Here is an 18,734-nt window from a genome sequence, read left to right as displayed (position 1 = left end):
ACAGAGGTTTTAAAACCAACTGTCCTGCAACACCAACTGTTATTAACTACTTTTAATATTCAACCCTATTTGGTTTTTGTGCCTGGCAATTATGACAGATTTCTACTAACTCGCTTTAGGCTGGGGATCTTTCATAGATTGGTTAGTTTTCCAACCATTAATGACTGGTCGCGAGATCTCCAGCCTTGTCCTTGTGATGATGTGTCTCCCCAAACCACCATACATGTTATCTTATTTTGTACATTTTATGCTACTGTTAGGCGTAGGATTTTGGTGCCTTTTTTGAGACAGATGGGACTGCGCCAATGTCGTCCAGCCCTGCTATGCTTACAATATTTGGACATTGAAAGTGGCGTTATAATAATCACAATCTTTCTGAAAAAACTGGTATATTGGAGAAAAACTATGATCATTTAGTGCACCCTATGTATAGTGATGATGATTTAAGTGGAAACCATTTAGTAATGAATTGTTGTATATGTTTTTATACGTGTCTTTTAAAAACCTGATGATTTTGTAATATGAAATGAAATGTGACTACTTTTAACTTGTATGCTTTTATGATTGCTTTCTAACAATCGAATAAAGCAATTTTCGATTTGATTTGATACAATCCCATCTCTCGACAGCAGGAACATACAATCCCATCTCTCTCCATAGTAGGATTAAAGGATTCCATCTCTCGACAGTAGGAACATACAATCCCATTTCTCGACAGTAGGAAGATACGAAGCCCATCTCTTGACAGCAGAAACATATGATCCGATCTCTTGACAGTAGAAACCTACAATCCCATCTCTCGACAGCAGGAACATACAATCCCATCTCATGACAGTAGGAACATGTGATCCTATCTCTTGACAGTAGGAACATACGATCCCATCTCTCGACAGTAGGAACATACAATCCCATCTCTTGACAGTAGGACCGTCTGTTTCTCGTTTTGAAAGAAGGACATCTGATTCCATTTACCAACAGTAGTAAAGGATGGTTCACCTGTCTTGTAAGCAGGAGCACCTGATACCATCTCTCTAAAGTAGGTTCGCCTCTCAGAACACATTTTGGGCAGCGTGATCACTGCTCATACTCCATTTCAGGACAGTACGATCATTTCTCAAATCCTTTCTGGGCAGTGGGCTCGACGCTCAGACTCCGTCAGAATGCGGGATCAACACACAGGCGCCATGCTTTTCTTCTTTTTTTTTAGTCGGAAAAACCTAAACACAAGTGTAATCCTCTTATTTTCATTGTTATCTGCAAATAGCCCAGTCGCTTTCCAGTGACAAATCCCTTGTATCCTCTTTTCATGGAAACACGCCCCCCTTCTCTGTGGGGCCGCCGGTGAAACCCCTGCAGCGTGGGCAGCTGCCGGGCACCTGTGTGAGGTTTTGCTCCAGGACGTTCTGTTGCTGCTGTTTTCAGAGCCTTGTGTTTCCCAAAATACAGCTGGGCGCCGGGCCAGAAATGAAAGGAGCGCAGCTTAAACCTATGGATTCCCTCTCTCTGAAATCCAAAACCACTCTTGGGGGCATCCCCAGCTCAAGGATTAAGTTCAGTCTGAATGCATTCCTTTGCAGTAGGACGCAGTAGAAAGGAGAGTTTTTTCACAATCTCTCATGATCTGAGCACTGAGCGGCTATTCATGTCCTATTCCACTCCCAAGCGCTAAGAGGGACTTTTTTTTTTAACTCAACCGAAAAAAGTGACTAGGGAAATATTAGACATTTCTGAGTCCTCAGGGTGTTCACTGTATGAGGTGTGAGTGTGACTGACACTTCTCATCTTCAGAGTGGTACCCGCGGAGGACTCATACACATTTATGGCGCCCTGAAACCGGTGCGACTGAGCGGCAATAAGATACCCGCACGTGTTTACCATTCCTGCTGATATTGAGGAATGCAATGTCACCACATGACGTTATGAAAGTAGTATGCTTGATCCCCCCTGGGAAAAGTCGGGTGGTAGCGACCAAGCTCAGATAACACGGTGCATCAGCTGTGTGCATGTTTTACTACATCTTTTCGCCCTTAAACGCTAACCCTGGAGGTAATACCAACCATCCAGATTATCACATTGTCACGGTGTTACCGCACGATTTAGCACCCTACTGTAACTGACTGACCCGCAATGGTCTGTATATTCGTGAAATCTCTTAAGGTAAAATTCAACGCACATTGTATGGGAAATGTAGGTTCATAAGAAGAGGTTGAAAAAGGTGTCACGCTCATGAATAGACGCTTCTAGTAGTGGCAGGCTCCACCATCTTGTCGAAATCATCTACAGCTCTATGAACTTTGCATTTAAGGTGAATCTTGTGCACAAGGTAGTCACATTTTTCCATTCGCTATTATTGTAATAATCATGCATGACGGTCAGAAAATGCACTTTTAATTGAAATAGTTTCTACAGGTGAAAGGTGTATTGAATTTACCTTTCTTTCAATTTGCCAATGTATGCCATTGCTACGGTGCTGATCAAAGGAAGGCAAAAAGCACATCACCTGGAACCGTAGGATGTCCTGTTCAAAGGAAGGGAACTCATAAGTCTACAAGTGCCCCACTATTATGCTCAGATTATATCCCCTTGTTAATATTTCAAACAAACACGCTCTACTCTCCATTGATGGCCACATTAGGAACTCATCTACAGACCTTAGCGCCATTTCCTGAGGCTGCAGGGGCTGTGTTTTCTGGAGCCTATTTCATAGTGTTATTGTTTGCACTGTAAACAAATGCACTCCTGTCACTGATTGATTTTCGTTGCTTCCAGCCTTGGTGGTTAATCAACTCATCTCTGTCATTCAGTAGCAGATCCGGTTCTGTGGGAAGTGCTAATATGAGGAATAAGAAGTGATGCTTCTAATCAAATTCTCTATGTCCATCCTCTTCCCCATGCAACTTCTATTGGCCCAGCTGCACCATGGCACAAGCCTTCAAATCATTTAAAAAGCGGGGGGGGGGGGGGGGGGGGTTGTTCTTGTAGCTCTTTTATCTCATTACTACCTTTTCTATATAAGTTCCCCGAAAGTTGGATCCACGCTTTCAAAAGTGTCCTGATGGGGAGCTTTTACAGTTCCAAAATGGCTTAGCCCGTCCTTCACCCCTCTCTTTAAATACTGAATGCATGTCATAAATTGGGAACGGCAGCATGGCTTTGTGTGTTCTTGGTTACCTTGTAGTCAAGTAAAATGTATTTATTTATGTCTGGTGTTGCATAAAGTCTTACAACATCACCCTTCTAGCACTGCGGAGTACGCGCCTGCTTGGCTGGTGAGGAAGAGGCAGTCACCAGTGTGTAATGGGCCCTATTCCATGGAAAGAAATGGGCCCCTGCAATGCTGTTTGAATTATAAAATACAGCAATAATAGGGGTTCAATGACCCCCTCAGGCCTCTGTGCCTCTGTACCACTGCTCCTGATGCACCAATTAAAGCTACGCTCCTGGGAAGAGGTTGCGGTCCTGGCCGAATGGTGGAGTGTTCTTCATCTGGTGAGGTCCAGTCGCTCAAGAGAGGAGCAGGAGTCTGGAATTGATCATTCATTGGGTACACTCTGTGTCTAAAATCACCCTTCTGTACCCACTCGTGCCTGTTCTGGTGGGTGCTGGGGTTCTTGACTAGGGCCTGGGGTTCTGGCTATCCAGGTGTTTGCCCCATCTACATCATTTCTACCTCTGAATCCCACCAACGCCCAGTTTGTGAAAAAGAGCTAGCTGGATAGAGGATAAACAGTTAGCCTGCCTGTGAGTCCTGTAAATGTCAAGACCTGAGTCTGGGTCTACCTCCAAGTTTAACATATCTCTAGGAGGGCCTGTGGGGATGGCAGGAGTGCTGTGAGAGCTAAGGATCCTCTCAGACTGGTCTCTAGGCCCTATTGGGGTTATTTCCTGACCTAGTCCTTTTAGCTTGCTGTTATTGTCGTCTTCGGCTACAAGAGGGGAGAAGGGTCAATCGGAAGGGATCTCGGCACCTCATTCTGTCATGTTATCTGACTGTATATAGGTTGTAGGACTACATAAGCGAGTGAATGAGTACTAGGGGTCTGCGGGGGACATTTTAGAAGAGGGACAGCCCGACGTGGGTGTTTTCTGTACGAGGAAACAGCGAGCTGCCCTTCATAGACCCCCCTCACCGCCACATTACCTGTTCCACAAGCTCACCACTTTTAGATTAGGTGTGCATCTTTGTTGGTTGTACAGTCTACTTTGCAAGGAGTGCTCAAAATTTCAGATAGGAGGCACACAGATTTATACCTTACAGAACCCACCTTAGCGGTCTCTTTAAGACTGCAATTGCACATTCTCCTCTCTCTGATAAATGATCCAGAGTTTCCTCTCCTTTCTGTTCTAGTGTTTGAACTCTTAGTTATCCAAAGGCCTGCGCTTGCCTACTTCATGACTGTGTAATCCTGAGCAAATGAGCTCATCCCCTGTGCCTCAGATTCCACGTGAGCCAAACGCTCACCTTTCTGCCTGAGACATCATAACTCCTAATTTAGTCATGGTCTGTTTAAAATCGGACCCACGGTTAGAAATGCTCTGAACAGAATGAATCTTATGTGAATTTTGATGGGTTCCGCCTCGGAGCCTCCGTCCAGGGCTGTTGCTGGGAAACCAACCACTTAGATTCAATCAACCTGAAAATAGGATGTGCATGTTCTCCAATTTAGGAGCAGGCAGAGGAATGAAGTTGTAACTTAACCATGACAATCTCCACCTTGTGTTTGCCATGGCCTTTATTTTTTATTTGTTATCATTGTCCGCGCCTATATTCATTCCTTCACTTTCTTTCTGGACCGAAATGTTCGGAAGTAAAGCTTAGTAAGTGAGATCCTCTCTGAAGCGACATGGCACTTAGCATACCTCCCTATTACAATTCAAGAAGATGCTGCTACTGAAAATCCAGAAGAGCTGGAGTGGAGTCAGTCACGCTGACTCTGTCTGCACTATTCCTGGACGCTCAGATGCACCAACTTTAAGAGAAACGAGGGATTTACTTGCTTCTAGGCTCCTAAACTGGTTGCCGTGAAGTTTATGATCAATGTTCCAAAAGTCATATTTGACACATGTTCAATCTAGAGAAATCCAGAGATGGATGTTAATACAACAAAAGGACGAGTACTACCCTGGCATCAATCACCTTGTCCCAGATGTACAAGCCTCCATGTTTGTTTTTATCAAATAGCATATTGCATACTTCTCACTGATATCTAGACATGGCTTGTGCTTTCCTGGACATGGTAAAACTATCTCTAATGGCAACACACCTCTCTGAACAATTCACTGTACGAATGTTTTTTGATTGACATCACAGTTCCTATGAAGTAGTCAGTTTACCCTCCTCGACTTTAATGCTCACTGAAGGTAACCTCAATTATGAAATATATTATTATGAGTGTAATGAAACTCTCAAAATAAAACAAGCAGTCACTTAAGTTAGAGGAGCCAAATGTTTAGGCCACCAACACTTAAAAATGTAGGCTGGGACTAAGGTCCTTTTTGTGACTTTGTGAAACATGCCACCCTGCTCTTTATGTTTCTGTGTGCTTTTTCACCAAGAGCAAGGAATTCCTCCAAATCCACATGAGTTTCTTCCGTGTACCTGGATTTGAAACATTATAGCTCAGTTCTAATATAAGGGGGGCACCCAAAGTGTACCCATGTCATGAATGTGTCCACTGCCCTCGGCAATGTGAAGACTGATAATGGTTACACTGTGTTTTGTTGTCAGATGGAACATATCTACTTCATGCACATGTTGTTTAAAACACCAGTTCAAAACATGATTGAAGGTCTAATCAATTGTGGAAAAATATCGGAGAAGCAATCACCTAAGAAATTAAATAGTGTGACCTTTCAAGAATAATATCTATTTAGATGCTTTTACTGTAAGGTGCAAACAGACAGCTAAATTCAAACGATGTAGCAATTTGAAATTCGGTGGCAGATTTCTTCATCAAATTTGACTTACTACCAGCATCTAGTAGTTTGTTATTAACAAAAACGTGACTTGGAACAATGTTGTGTTATATTTCAGTGGCATATAAAATTGGAAACATGTTCATGAATGTATATTGTTTGCATGCCATTTATTTGAAATTGAGGGAACGAACTAAATGCGTTATACATTTTCAGTGGTTTTGTAAACTAAAATGAATATATACATGTTTAAAAACGTAACATAAGAAAAGGGCTAACAATGCAGCAGAATATTCAGAGGAACATTCTTCTGAGTGTGGAAGAAAAGGTGAATTTTGCTGTGAAATGCCTGCTATGCTGATCTGTTGGCCTGTTGTTCACCCCTGTAATGCTGTTTCCGAAGTTATGAAAGAACAACACAGAGTTCCTTCCAATCTCCATAAAGTTACAGTAAAGAAGGGTCCAACAGCTTACATCAAATGTTATGCGCTGTGAAAATATTGATCTATGTTACAAACTGGGAACGTTTTTTAATGCTCTTGAAGAAATGCTGAAAAAGGACGTTTTTCTATAAGTAGGGTATTTTATGGGAAGTGGACTATATATATTGTAAATTTTTCCAAATGCTTTTATATGTGATCATGATCTAAAATGGAGTAATATCAAGCAAATAAATAAACTTGACTGGCCCAACCCTGTTGCACAGCATTTCTATGGTGCCAACTTATCAGTAATTTCTGGATTTCAATCTCTGGGTAAAAAGAAAAACTTAAAGTACTAACATTTACTCTCTGTTGCACTGTGTGTATAAACAATAATGTTACATGGTTATTGGTCAAAGAATGCAAAAACTAAACCTGAGCTTAATTTCAGCCTCCGGTCTCTTGAAAGCCCCTCTGTGATTTCATGAAGAAGGAGCTTGTTTCCTCTGGTTATATTCTCCTTGTCTTCTAGACTCGCTCCCGCTCCCCTACACGATGCCGGAGGAAAGATACATGGACCACTTGGACCACATGCCCAACAAACAGGATGCCCCTCAGCCACCGGACCCCGTGGTTCTCTCTGACATCCGCAACTACCAACAGCAGCAGAGTGAGCCTGCAGCCTCACCAGGCACCAGGAGGGTGCTGCCCAGGGGCACCAGCCAAGAGGAGCGGCTTCGCAGCCTGGAGGAGGCGCTGGAGGGCATGACTGCCATGCTGGATATGGTCAAAGGCCAGGTGAGTCCCAAGGAGCTTCTGCAGTGCTCTGTAAGGTGCCATTGTTGGCTGAGCAGCAGAGATCTAAGTATGCTCTGTAGGTTTGAATCACAGCTGGAGTGATGTATCATCTCATTCTTCATTGAGTTGGGTAATAATGAGTTTTAATAATGACCTTAACCTGTGCAGCCATACCATGCAGCATGTAGTCATTGCTGTTGTGTCAGCAGAGAGCCCACTTTATGCAAGTGCAGCTAGAGGTTGATTTCTCCTCCCCACATCCTCAAACCTCCCAACTGGGGTCCAGGAGATTTAGGATACATGCCTCCAGACCTTCGCTAGTTAATCGTATCTGTCCAAGCTGCATTAGTTGGAAATTTCTTCATCTCTTTAGATTACAGAGCCGCAGCACATGGATGAGCCATACTGCTTTAATGGTGTAAAACGCATACATGGTCATAGAGCTCATACATCTTAGTCAGTCTGATCCACACATGCTATTGAGTGTAGAGACCCAAAATAGCTCCGCCAGTACATCTCATTACTGTAGCAGTGCCGGGTACAGAGACGCACAGACAACCCAGCCAAACCCTCTCCAGCCCGACTCAAGGCATACACTGCTGTTCTTTTCCCAATGACTGCCTCTGCCAGTATATCCCAATCATGACCTGCAGCCCTAAGACTTCCACTCATGGCTCCGCCAGTGCACCTCAATCCTGACCTGCGTAGTCCCTGGTCAGTTGTTCCCAGATTGGGCTTTGAAGCTTTCCCAGGAAGTCTCACTTTCTCTAACCACCGCTCATTGAGGTGACCCGAGATATATCTTCAGTATAACCCACAGCCTTCGAGCACTAAAAATCCAAAGTGCTACTGGGCATGTTTCAGTGCTTGGATATCCCACTCTATTCCCAAGTGTTATCCTTGTCCAACTGAGGCTCTGGGGCGCAGAGAGGCTTGTAGCAACGTTTGCTGCCTTAAACTCGAGACACCACCTTGTTGTGCTGGACTGGGCTAGAACCCAAAGGTACATTGTGTCTATCACGGATGAGCACCCTGTGTACAAGCACCATAATAAACCTGATCCCAGAGCCCGTTCAACGTGCCTGGCAAAGGAACCTTATTACACTTACAAAGGAAGCTTAGGAGCACAGCATACATTTGGATATGTCTATATTAGAACTACTTGAACCATACCCCATAACTGTTACCTTATCACTAACTTTAACCCTGACTCTACATGCATTTTTACCCATACCCGTTATCAATGCTTGGAGAACATTGGTGTCTCTCTCCTACAGAGACTTCTTACTAGGTATTGCTCTCACCTTGCCATGTCTGCTCTCCTCTAGAACGCTGACCTGCTGGCTCGTGTCACGTACCTAGAAACGTGTGAGTGTCGGCGCCCCAAATGCTCCTGGGAAGGGAGGGAGCATGAAGACGGTGACACGTGGGACAAAGATGGCTGCCACCTCTGCACTTGCATTAACGGTGAAGTGAAATGCTCGATCCGTAGAGACCAGTTCCACTGTCAGGGTAAGTAAAGGCATCCCAGTTACTATGTGGGCATTGCGAGGGGCTTATAGCCGCCCGGAGTTAGACTCACCTGTTGAAAAATATTTTAATATCCTCCTAAGCCTGTCAACTCTCTCTCCAGCTGTCGCACAAGTGGCTGTTTCATTCAGCATTTTTATCATTCAGAAATTGGGTTGAGTTGTCAAATACTAACACCAGAATCCACATTTTTTTCAGTAAAAATCTTTATGTACACCAGCATTACTATAAGGGGTGTTGCCGTATTCCTGAATTAACTATGCCCTGTCGTACACCTGGGTGCATGGGGGGGGCACCTGTTTGTAATATGAATGATGCATACCGGAGTACAGAAGGAGGTCTACATAGTGTGCTTCATGAAACTTGTGTCTGTGCTTGGAGAACACCATGGAGCCTGCAGCACTGCTTAATGGATCATCTGCCCACACCTGAGGGACACCCTTCCACCTGTGTGTGTGTGTGTGTGTGTCAGGCATCTTCCCGCAGCGAGTAACGTCGGTAATGCTTACAGTGCCTCCACCCTATCAACGTAAAGGTACTGGTAGATGGACAGAGACTCCCGCCTGTGCATGGGTAACTCAAGTGCATGCGTAACACATTTAACTGTAATATGAAGAAATGACCCTTCAATCTGGCTTTTCAAAGATGAAACGTAACTTTTCTTCAGGGTGTACTTTAGGTGAAGTCAGCAGCAACGACATGGCCTGCTTCCAAAAATAGAAATACGGTATAGAAACTCTCACACAACCCCTCCTTTCGCACCCTCTCTAGTTCCTTCTCTCCCAACCCCCTCGCCACCGTCCCCGTTCCCAAGACACGCTGTAGAAACAGTTGGCGGGGAACCTGCGTGATTCCATCCGCACAGTGCTGTGTTCACTCTGCGCAGTGCGCACACACGTGGCTTCATCGGTTTTTATGGTCTGCAGTGAAGCCATGACATCATAGAGTGCTACAGATGTGCAGCATAAGGGAGTAACGCGTGCACAGCCGCCAGCTGCTGCTCTCTCCTGCCCTGCAGCTGGTGCCGACGCTCTCCATCCTGCACTCGCGCTGGGAAGTGGGGCGGTTCAGTGATTGGCAGCCTGTGGAATCGGAGGGCTCTGCAAAAGACACCATATTTGTTTGGTCTGCCCACCGCAGAGACAGGGAGCTTCACTCGTCTACAAACCATTCACAGTGCCAAAGCCTAGTGCAGTGATTGCACACCTCTGAGGCAGGAAGCTTCACTCGTCTACAAACCATTCACAGTGCCAAAGCCAAGTGCAGTGACTGTACACACCGCAGAGGCAGGAAGCTTCACTTGTCCACAACCCATTCACAGTGCCAAAGCCAAGTGCAGTGACTGCACACCTCTGAAGCAGGAAGCTTCACTGGTCTACAAACCATTCACAGTGCCAAAGCCTAGTGCAGTGACTGCACACTGCAGAGGCAGGAAGCTTCACTCATCTACAAACCATTCGCAGTGCCAAAGCCAAGTGCAGTGACTGCACACCGCAGAGGCAGGAAGCTTCACTCGTCTACAAACCATTCACAGTGCCAAAGCCAAGTGCAGTAACTGCACACCTCTGAAGCAGGAAGCTTCACTCGTCTACAAACCATTCACAGTGCCAAAGCCTAGTGCAGTGACTGCACACTGCAGGGGCAGGAAGCTTCACTCGTCTACAAACCATTCACAGTGCCAAAGCCAAGTGCAGTGACTGCACACCGCAGAGGCAGGAAGCTTCACTCGTCTACAAACCATTCGCAGTGCCAAAGCCTAGTGCAGTGACTGCACACCGCAGAGGCAGGAAGCTTCACTCGTCTACAAACCATTCGCAGTGCCAAAGCCAAGTGCAGTGACTGCACACCGCAGAGACAGGAAGCTTCATTCATCTACAAACCATTCGCAGTGCCAAAGCCAAGTGCAGTGGCTGCGCACCGCAGAGGCAGGAAGCTTCACTTGTCTACAAACCATTCGCAGTGTCAAAGCCTAGTGCAGTGACTGCACACCTCTGAGGCAGGAAGCTTCACTCGTCTACTAACCATTCACAGTGCCAAAGCCAAGTGCAGTGACTGCACACCTCTGAGGCAGGAAGCTTCACACGTCTACAAACCATTCACAGTGCCTAAGGTCTACAAACCATTCACAGTGCCAAAGCCAAGTGCAGTAACTGCACACGGCAGGGGCAGGAAGCTTCACTTGTCTACAAACCATTCGCAGTGCCAAAGCCAAGTGCAGTGACTGCACACCGCAGGGGCAGGAAGCTTCACTCGTCTACCAACCATTCACAGTGGCAAAGCCAAGTGCAGTGACTGCACACCGCAGGGGCAGGAACCTTCACTCGTCTACAAACCATTCACAGTGCCAAAGCCTAGTGCAGTGACTGCACACCGCAGAGGCAGGAAGCTTCACTCGTCTACAAACCATTCGCAGTGCCAAAGCCTAGTGCAGTGACTGCACACCGCAGAGGCAGGAAGCTTCACTCGTCTACAAACCATTCGCAGTGCCAAAGCCAAGTGCAGTGGCTGCACACCGCAGGGGCAGGAAGCTTCACTCGTCTACCAACCATTCGCAGTGCCAAAGCCAAGTGCAGTGGCTGCACACCGCAGAGGCGGGAAGCTTCACTCGTCTACAAACCATTCGCAGTGCCAAAGCCAAGTGCAGTGGCTGCACACCGCAGGGGCAGGAAGCTTCACTCGTCTACAAACCATTTGCAGTGCCAAAGCCTAGTGCAGTGGCTGCACACCTCTGAGGCAGGAAGCTTCACACGTCTACAAACCATTCACAGTGCCTAAGGTCTACAAACCATTCGCAGTGCCAAAGCCTAGTGCAGTGACTGCACACCTCTGAAGCAGGAAGCTTCACTCGTCTACAAACCATTCGCAGTGCCAAAGCCAAGTGCAGTGGCTGCACACCGCAGAGGCGGGAAGCTTCACTCGTCTACAAACCATTCGCAGTGCCAAAGCCAAGTGCAGTGGCTGCACACCGCAGGGGCAGGAAGCTTCACTCGTCTACAAACCATTTGCAGTGCCAAAGCCTAGTGCAGTGGCTGCACACCTCTGAGGCAGGAAGCTTCACACGTCTACAAACTATTCACAGTGCCTAAGGTCTACAAACCATTCGCAGTGCCAAAGCCTAGTGCAGTGACTGCACACCTCTGAAGCAGGAAGCTTCACTCGTCTACAAACCATTCGCAGTTATGTTATGTTATGTTAAAATGTGTTTATATAGCGCTCGGCTACTCTAAAAGAGTGTCCCGGCGCTTTCCACATAAAGCTACAGTGTATAACAACATAACAAGAAAAACAAAAGCCCAAGGGAAAACAAAGAAGAAAATCCACCTAAACAGAAAGATTAAAAAGCCAAGTCTTCAAATTCCTTCTGAATTGAAGCAGATTGGGAGTGCTGCGAAGTTCCAGTGGAAGCGAGTTCCACAGCTGGGAGGCCTTGAGGCTGAAGGAGCGCCCCCCAATCCGGGTCTTCCTCACGCGTGGAACCACAGCCGTGAAAAGGGATTCCGAACGCAATGAGCGGGCAGGGCGATAGAAAGCCAATCTCTTCTGTAGATATCCTGCGCCTGAGCCAAACAGAGCTTTATGCACCAGCGTCAAAGATTTGAACATAATCCGCTTACGGATCGGGAGCCAATGCAGCGTCCGCAGAAGACCAGATGCCCGTGCGCGTCTATGCAGACCAAAGATTGCGCGCGCTGCCGAGTTCTGTGTCACCTGCAGACGCTGGACCAAGTACTCTGGAAGACCCAGGAAAAGAGCATTGGCATAGTCTAGCCTGGATCCGATAAGCGCCTGCACCGTAATCCGTCTATGCTCCGCAGAAAGAAGTGGAAGAAACTTGCGGAGCATTTTCAGAACGCCGAAACAGGTGCCAGCCAGGCCAAGAACATGTGATCTGAGAGAAAGCTTGTTGTCAAGCTTAACGCCAAGATTTTTGGCCACCAAGGACGATTGTGCCGGAGGACACATGGCGGCCGGCCACCACTGCCGCCACTCGGGATCGGTGACACAGCCGAAGAATAACACCTCCGACTTACTGGAGTTGGCCTTTAGACTGTTCCGCTGGAACCAGCCAAAGACCATATCCAGACAGTCCCGAATTCTCTCCCCATCAAATGGCTGGTCTTTAGCACATGTGAAAAGGAGTTGCGTGTCGTCGGCATAGGACACGATCTGGGCTCCGTAAGCCTCCACCGCTGCCGCCAAGGGGGACATAAAGATGTTGAACAATGTCGGGCTCAACACAGATCCCTGTGGAACCCCAACTCCCAATGGCGGCATCTCGGCGGAGCTCTGGGAAACCCAGACCGTCTGGCGGCGGCCCTCCAGAAAAGATGAAAACCATCTGAACACCGTCCCCCTTAGGCCGATGTCATGAAGCCTAGCGAGAAGCGCCTCATGAGGGACGGTGTCGAAGGCCGCCGACAGGTCCAACATGACTAGCATGGCTCGTCTACAAACCATTCACAGTGCCAAAGCCAAGTGCAGTGGCTGCACACCGCAGGGGCAGGAAGCTTCACTCGTCTACAAACCATTTGCAGTGCCAAAGCCTGGTGCAGTGACTGCACACAGCAGGGGCAGGAAGCTTCACTCGTCTACAAACCATTCACAGTGCCAAAGGTCTACAAATCATTCACAGTGCCAAAGCCTAGTGCAGCGACTGCACACCTCAGAGACAGGAAGCTTCACTCGTCTACAAACCATTCTCAGTGCCAAAGCCTAGTGCAGTGACTGCACACCGCAGGGGCAGGAAGTTTCACTCGTCTACAAACCATTCACAGTGCCAAAGCCAAGTGCAGTGACTGTACACACCGCAGGGGCAGGAAGCTTCACTCGTCTACCAACCATTCACAGTGCCAAAGCCAAGTGCAGTGACTGCACACTGCAGGGGCAGGAAGCTTCACTCGTCTACAAACCATTCACAGTGCCAAAGCCAAGTGCAGTGGCTGCGCGGGTCTGACATTCGGAGCTTCTCCTGTATACAAACCATCCACCGCACAAAGGTCTTTGGCAGTGTTTGTACACCTCAGGGGCGGGACAAAGCCCCTCACACCTGTACAAACCATTCACATTGCTCAAGCATAGTGCGGCGACTGTACAGGTCTGGAATTAGGATCTTCTCCAAACTACGAACAGTTCATTGCGCAAGAGCCTAGCAGTGTCTGCACACGCCAGAGCCTGGTAGTCTATCTTCGTGGCAGACAACGAGGAGTATTGTGTTCAGAATCGCACCCGTCCCCCCCCCACCCCCACCCCTTTGGGTCTCGCTCCCTGGGGGGCATGCCAGGTGGGCTTCGGCGTCTTCTTTGATTGACCCTCATGAATGCGTTGATACCGGTTGCTTTGTCTGGAGATGCGCACAGGTGTGCGGTGCCCACAGATAGCAGGCACTGCGGGCTCCCGGTGACGCGCACTGAGGAGGGTCTCCGGTCAGCCTCTGTCATTGAGGTTGGGTGGGGGAGGGGTGATCCTGTGACGGGGTCTGATCGCTATCATTCAGGTGCCTCTCCTGGACTGTCAGTGAGCGATGCTGTGCTATGCTTGCCCCTGTTCCACTCTAACTCGTCGTGCACCGTGTCTCGTTCCTGTGGCTTCCGCTGGCTTTTAGCAGTGGTGCAGCGCAAAGTGACGCCCCTCCCTGCTGGGCCTCTCGGACTCCCACGTCACACAGATATTCGTTGGCATGGTGGGCAGAAGGCACCCCCTTCCCTCGAGAGGTCGGGTCCCCCTGTTACGCCTTGGTATTCGTGCAGAGGCAGTTTGATCAGGAGAGGGTGAACCAGGCCGGACGCTGGTGTGCACACGGAGCTCAAGACTACAGGTAGAATTGTACTTCAGGCGCTGCTGGGAGGTCATAAAATGGAACCCTTCTGCATCCCCTACAACTGCCCCCACAAAACTAGGGGCTGTGGTGTGAAGAATATTGGATTGTGACCCCCCCCCCGCCAGATTTATTATTGCGTCCCCGGTTGTGCCTATGTATAAACGCTGCTATAATCTCACAGTGCTTTGAAGTGCCCAAACGGGGACGGGCAGCACTGTATGGCTCGATCTCAAATCTCTACAAATAGTGTGGGAATTGCCTGAGGACTCCGCGGGGGAGCAACATAATATTTCTTTTATAAGAGCTGCGTTGCTTGGGCAAGGGAAGCTGTGGAGGGGGGGTACTTGTAGAGAAATCCTAAACTCTTCATTCTTTCGAGGGTCAGGGGTCACGGTTCTCTGCACAAGCATTCTGGTATTTGATATTGCGGAGATTAAATATTGCACCGAGGGAAAGAAAGGACTTTGACCCTATTAAAATTCTTGCCCTGGAATGTACAAGGGCGTGTTATTCCAACGGAAAGGAAAAAAATATTATTTAAATGTGAAGAGGGGTGGGGCAGGAGTTTCCTGCTCATAACAGAGGCCTCTGTCTTTGACAGCGCGAAGAGCATTCGGACCCTTCCAGAGCACGTAGAGCATTCAGACCCTTCGTATTTGTCATCACCCTGCTTAGAGAGAATTAATGCGTATTATTGATAAATGAATGCGCACCACTTTGGGGGGTGAACGCCAAGCACTCCCCAGGCCCTGTTTTAGTGACGAGAAGAAATGTCACGCAATTTTGACGAAATTCTGCGAAAACAAATCACCCGAATTTCGTATCCTCCTTATGACATTCAAGTTGCATTGCAGGTGAGATATTATCAGCACACTGAGCTATGCTACATGCTTTAGCGTCACTTGATAAGGTGTCTGCGGACTTGTTTAACGCTGAAAAGGCGATTTTATGGCCTTATTTTGAGATTCTTTTCAATAATATCATAATAGGGAATAGGGATCCCCATGCCGCGGACTTGGGTAGACACTGAAATTGTCCCGATCTGTAAGAAGGAAGGGATTTAGGTCTTTCTTATCGAATTACCGCCCTGTCAGTCCTATCGACAACTCACAGAAGCTCTTTAGTCGCATTCTGTTGAGCAGGCTACAGGCCTCGATTGAGGACGTAGGACTGCTGACTCTTCTCCAAGCTGGATTCAGGGCTGGGACAAGCACCCTTGACCAGGGGCTCCAATTGCAACTAATCTACCGGAATTATGTCACACTAGAGGGTGGGTGCCTCTAGGTCACTTTGTCCACCTTCGGTTGACTTATGACCTACTTCCTAAGGAGTGCTTGTGGGCAGTTCTAATTAACATTGGAGTTCCGAAATATTTGACTGATGTGTTTAGGAGGCTTCACCTGGACAAATATGCGCAGGTTCGGTGTGGCCCTGCTGGGGAGTTGACAGACCCTATTCCAGTGTCCCGGGTGGTGAGACAGGGATGTGTCTTAGCCCTCACCTTGTTTCTGCTATACATTAATGTCCTGGTAACGTCTCTAGAGCAGTGCAAGCATGATGCCCTGCGTCAGGCAAATAGGAAGGTACCGGTGCTCCTGTTTACAGATGACACCTTACTGGTCTCGAGATCCCCAATGGTTATCCAACATTTTTTTGGGCCAGTTTGGTGTCTTCTGCAAGCAGAGACGGCAGAGATCAATCTTAACAAAACAAAATATATAGTATTGAATCCTTGCCGGATGGCTAGATCGCATCCAGTCCTTAATGGCTCTCCACTTGGAGAGGGTCCATACCTTTGAATATCTAGGGCTCACCCTCAATTAGCATTTTGGCTGATCACCCCAGATCTAAAAGTGTAATCTCAAATTAGAACACTATACTGGTGGTATCCTGTGAGCCTCGAAGAGGTAGCTTTCGCCAAATAACACCCGCATTGCAAATTTACAACCTGCAAGCTCTGGTGGGGACTCTATATGGTGGGGAATTTCGGGAGCCCAACAATTGCAATGATAAGGAACTGACAGAAAATCATTTTCTCTGACTCTTCACCAATCTTTCTGCTAGTGCTCCACTAGTGACACTCCGATTAGACCTCGGCATTTGACCTCTTTCCCTCATAATAAAACTCAGACCCCTGTTGTATTGGAAGAGAATGTGGTCCTTCGTAGACTTTTGCTCTTTCGGCTGGGCCTGGAAAAACTCTTAAAACTCCCTGGGGCTAGAAGGATCCCATGGTTCAGGTATGTTTGGTGCAGTCTTGAAGAGATTGTAGTGCAAATATGTGGGCCCAGTCGGAAACGTTGTGTGGCATTTCCAAGTCTGTGCTTAAGTAGCTGTATTGGAGACTTGCAGATGGTAGATCTCACAGGACTGGGGGGATAGGAATTTAAAGACACCTATTGTCTGGAAGAGTACATGAATACAATTGAACCCCCAGCTGCCTGATCTCTTTATATCAAGTTACACGTCTGGACCTTGCCACTTCAATCATTTACTGTGAAGTGGCAACGTCCCTACGATGATGCTGAACTTGACCTGAGCGTTCCTTTTTGCCTTGCTGCTAAGGAAACTGTAGACCATGTCCTGTATTTTTGTCCGCAATATCATGCACATAGGAGGAAGTGGATTTTGCCGCTGTGCGCAACCTGAGCTTTAGGGACTATAAAATTGCACCTAGGATTCTTAAGGCGGACACCACGCAACCAATTCTATTTGTTGTTTCTCATTTTCTAACATATATGTGGAGACACAAACAGAAAGGGGTTACCCTGTTGCTGCTTAATGCCTGGTTCCCAGAACCTGTGTGTTCTTATGTTGTATTTTGCAGTTTACCGTGATTTTAGAAATTGTAGGCTACTGTTGAATATAGACTTCCAGCATATGTTACAGAGCAAATAATCTCTAGGAGCTCTGAAATGAACTTTGTCTCATACTTCAAATTGTTGCTATGTCTCCCCTATATGCTGCTAGTTCTTATACTTATATCCCTTTTTATCAAACTATTTTATATGCTATGATTTCATGGATTTTAACGATCTAATGATTTTATTGTTTTAACTTATTGTTATATCTGCTTTCATGCCAATTGCCAGAATAAAGTCTAATAAAAGTTAAAAGATACACTAATGCGTACCATTTTGGGGGTATGAACGGCAAGCACACACCCCAGGCCCTGTTTTAATGACCAGAAGAACGGCAACTCAATTTTGCCATAATTCTGCAAAACAAAATCTTGCGAATTTCACACTTCCCTTATGACATTCAAGTTGCATTGCAGCTGTGATATTATCAGCACACTGAGCTATGCAGCTTGCTTCCGCACCATTCAGATATTTACAGCTGTGGCCATGGAAGACAGTCTGGCAGGTTGGCCTGCCAGCTTCGCTTCTTGCTAGCCGTCACAAAAGATGCACATTATTAATTTGCAGATCCATATTGGAACACTTTGGATATCTCAGGAGATCTCTGTGTGCGGGGCAGGGATGGAGGACCTTTGATCTCTTGGTCGCTAGTTTGGTCTTACCTGGATGTCAGTGATTCAACTTCTATACAATTTGGCTGCTTGGGCACTTCCCAGTAATGTAAACGTGTCCTTGGTTTACTTTCCAATAACATGATCAGCTGCAAACAAAAAACAGCACAGCAAATGGCTCCTCAGTTGGCACTCAGCAGAGGCCAATGATTGGCACTGCGTGTGGTACGGCTGTTCCGTCTACCCCACATGGACAGGTTCATCTTCACTGACGGATCTTGCAAGAAACTCACCCAGCTGCTGGCGACCTTAGTCTCCAATGACCTCATATCAAGGCATTTAATGTCTTCTATTCCAGACCTTACTTTTCTACAAGAACCTGTAGGTGACTCCATCTGTAGTGCGGTCTATACAGATACACTTGTTTACTCACCCAAAGGTCCTTGTTAAGCACTTCAGATAGATTCTTCTGGATGTGTAAAAGCTGCTGCTCTGACAGAAGGGCTGCCTCAGGGAGCTCGAATCCCTTAGACTGTCAAGCAGGCAGAACTACATATTTTATGGTAGATGGGATTCTATAAAGGCATACTTCAGAGGCTCTCTCCAAGTCCAAGGACACAAAAGTTGTTCATGGAAAGACTATGAAATCAGTACCGGAAATGGATTCTTGAAATAACATTTGAAGGTCAACTTGGGCTCTACAGAATCAAAGAAGCCAAGAAAAGCTAAAAAAATAACCCGAATAGGATTTTCGTCTTTAACCACTAAAAGATTTGCT

General features: G+C 47.0%; 1 protein-coding gene across 1 annotated transcript in view; it reads left to right on the top strand.

Annotated features, from left to right (window-relative positions):
• The window catches only part of KCP (kielin cysteine rich BMP regulator), a 694,272-nt gene that overhangs the window by 208,120 nt on the left and 467,418 nt on the right, over window positions 1-18,734 (top strand). The window contains exons 4-5 of the mRNA XM_086918865.1: window positions 6,871-7,136; window positions 8,465-8,648. Of these exons, the coding sequence (XP_086774991.1) occupies window positions 6,871-7,136; window positions 8,465-8,648 (450 nt within the window). The remainder of the gene's footprint in view (window positions 1-6,870; window positions 7,137-8,464; window positions 8,649-18,734) is intronic.

This window comes from Lissotriton vulgaris, chromosome 1_1 (assembly GCF_964263255.1).
Source record: "Lissotriton vulgaris chromosome 1_1, aLisVul1.2, whole genome shotgun sequence".
Lineage (NCBI taxonomy): Eukaryota > Metazoa > Chordata > Amphibia > Caudata > Salamandridae > Lissotriton > Lissotriton vulgaris.
This window is presented reverse-complemented; position numbering and strand designations above follow the sequence as displayed.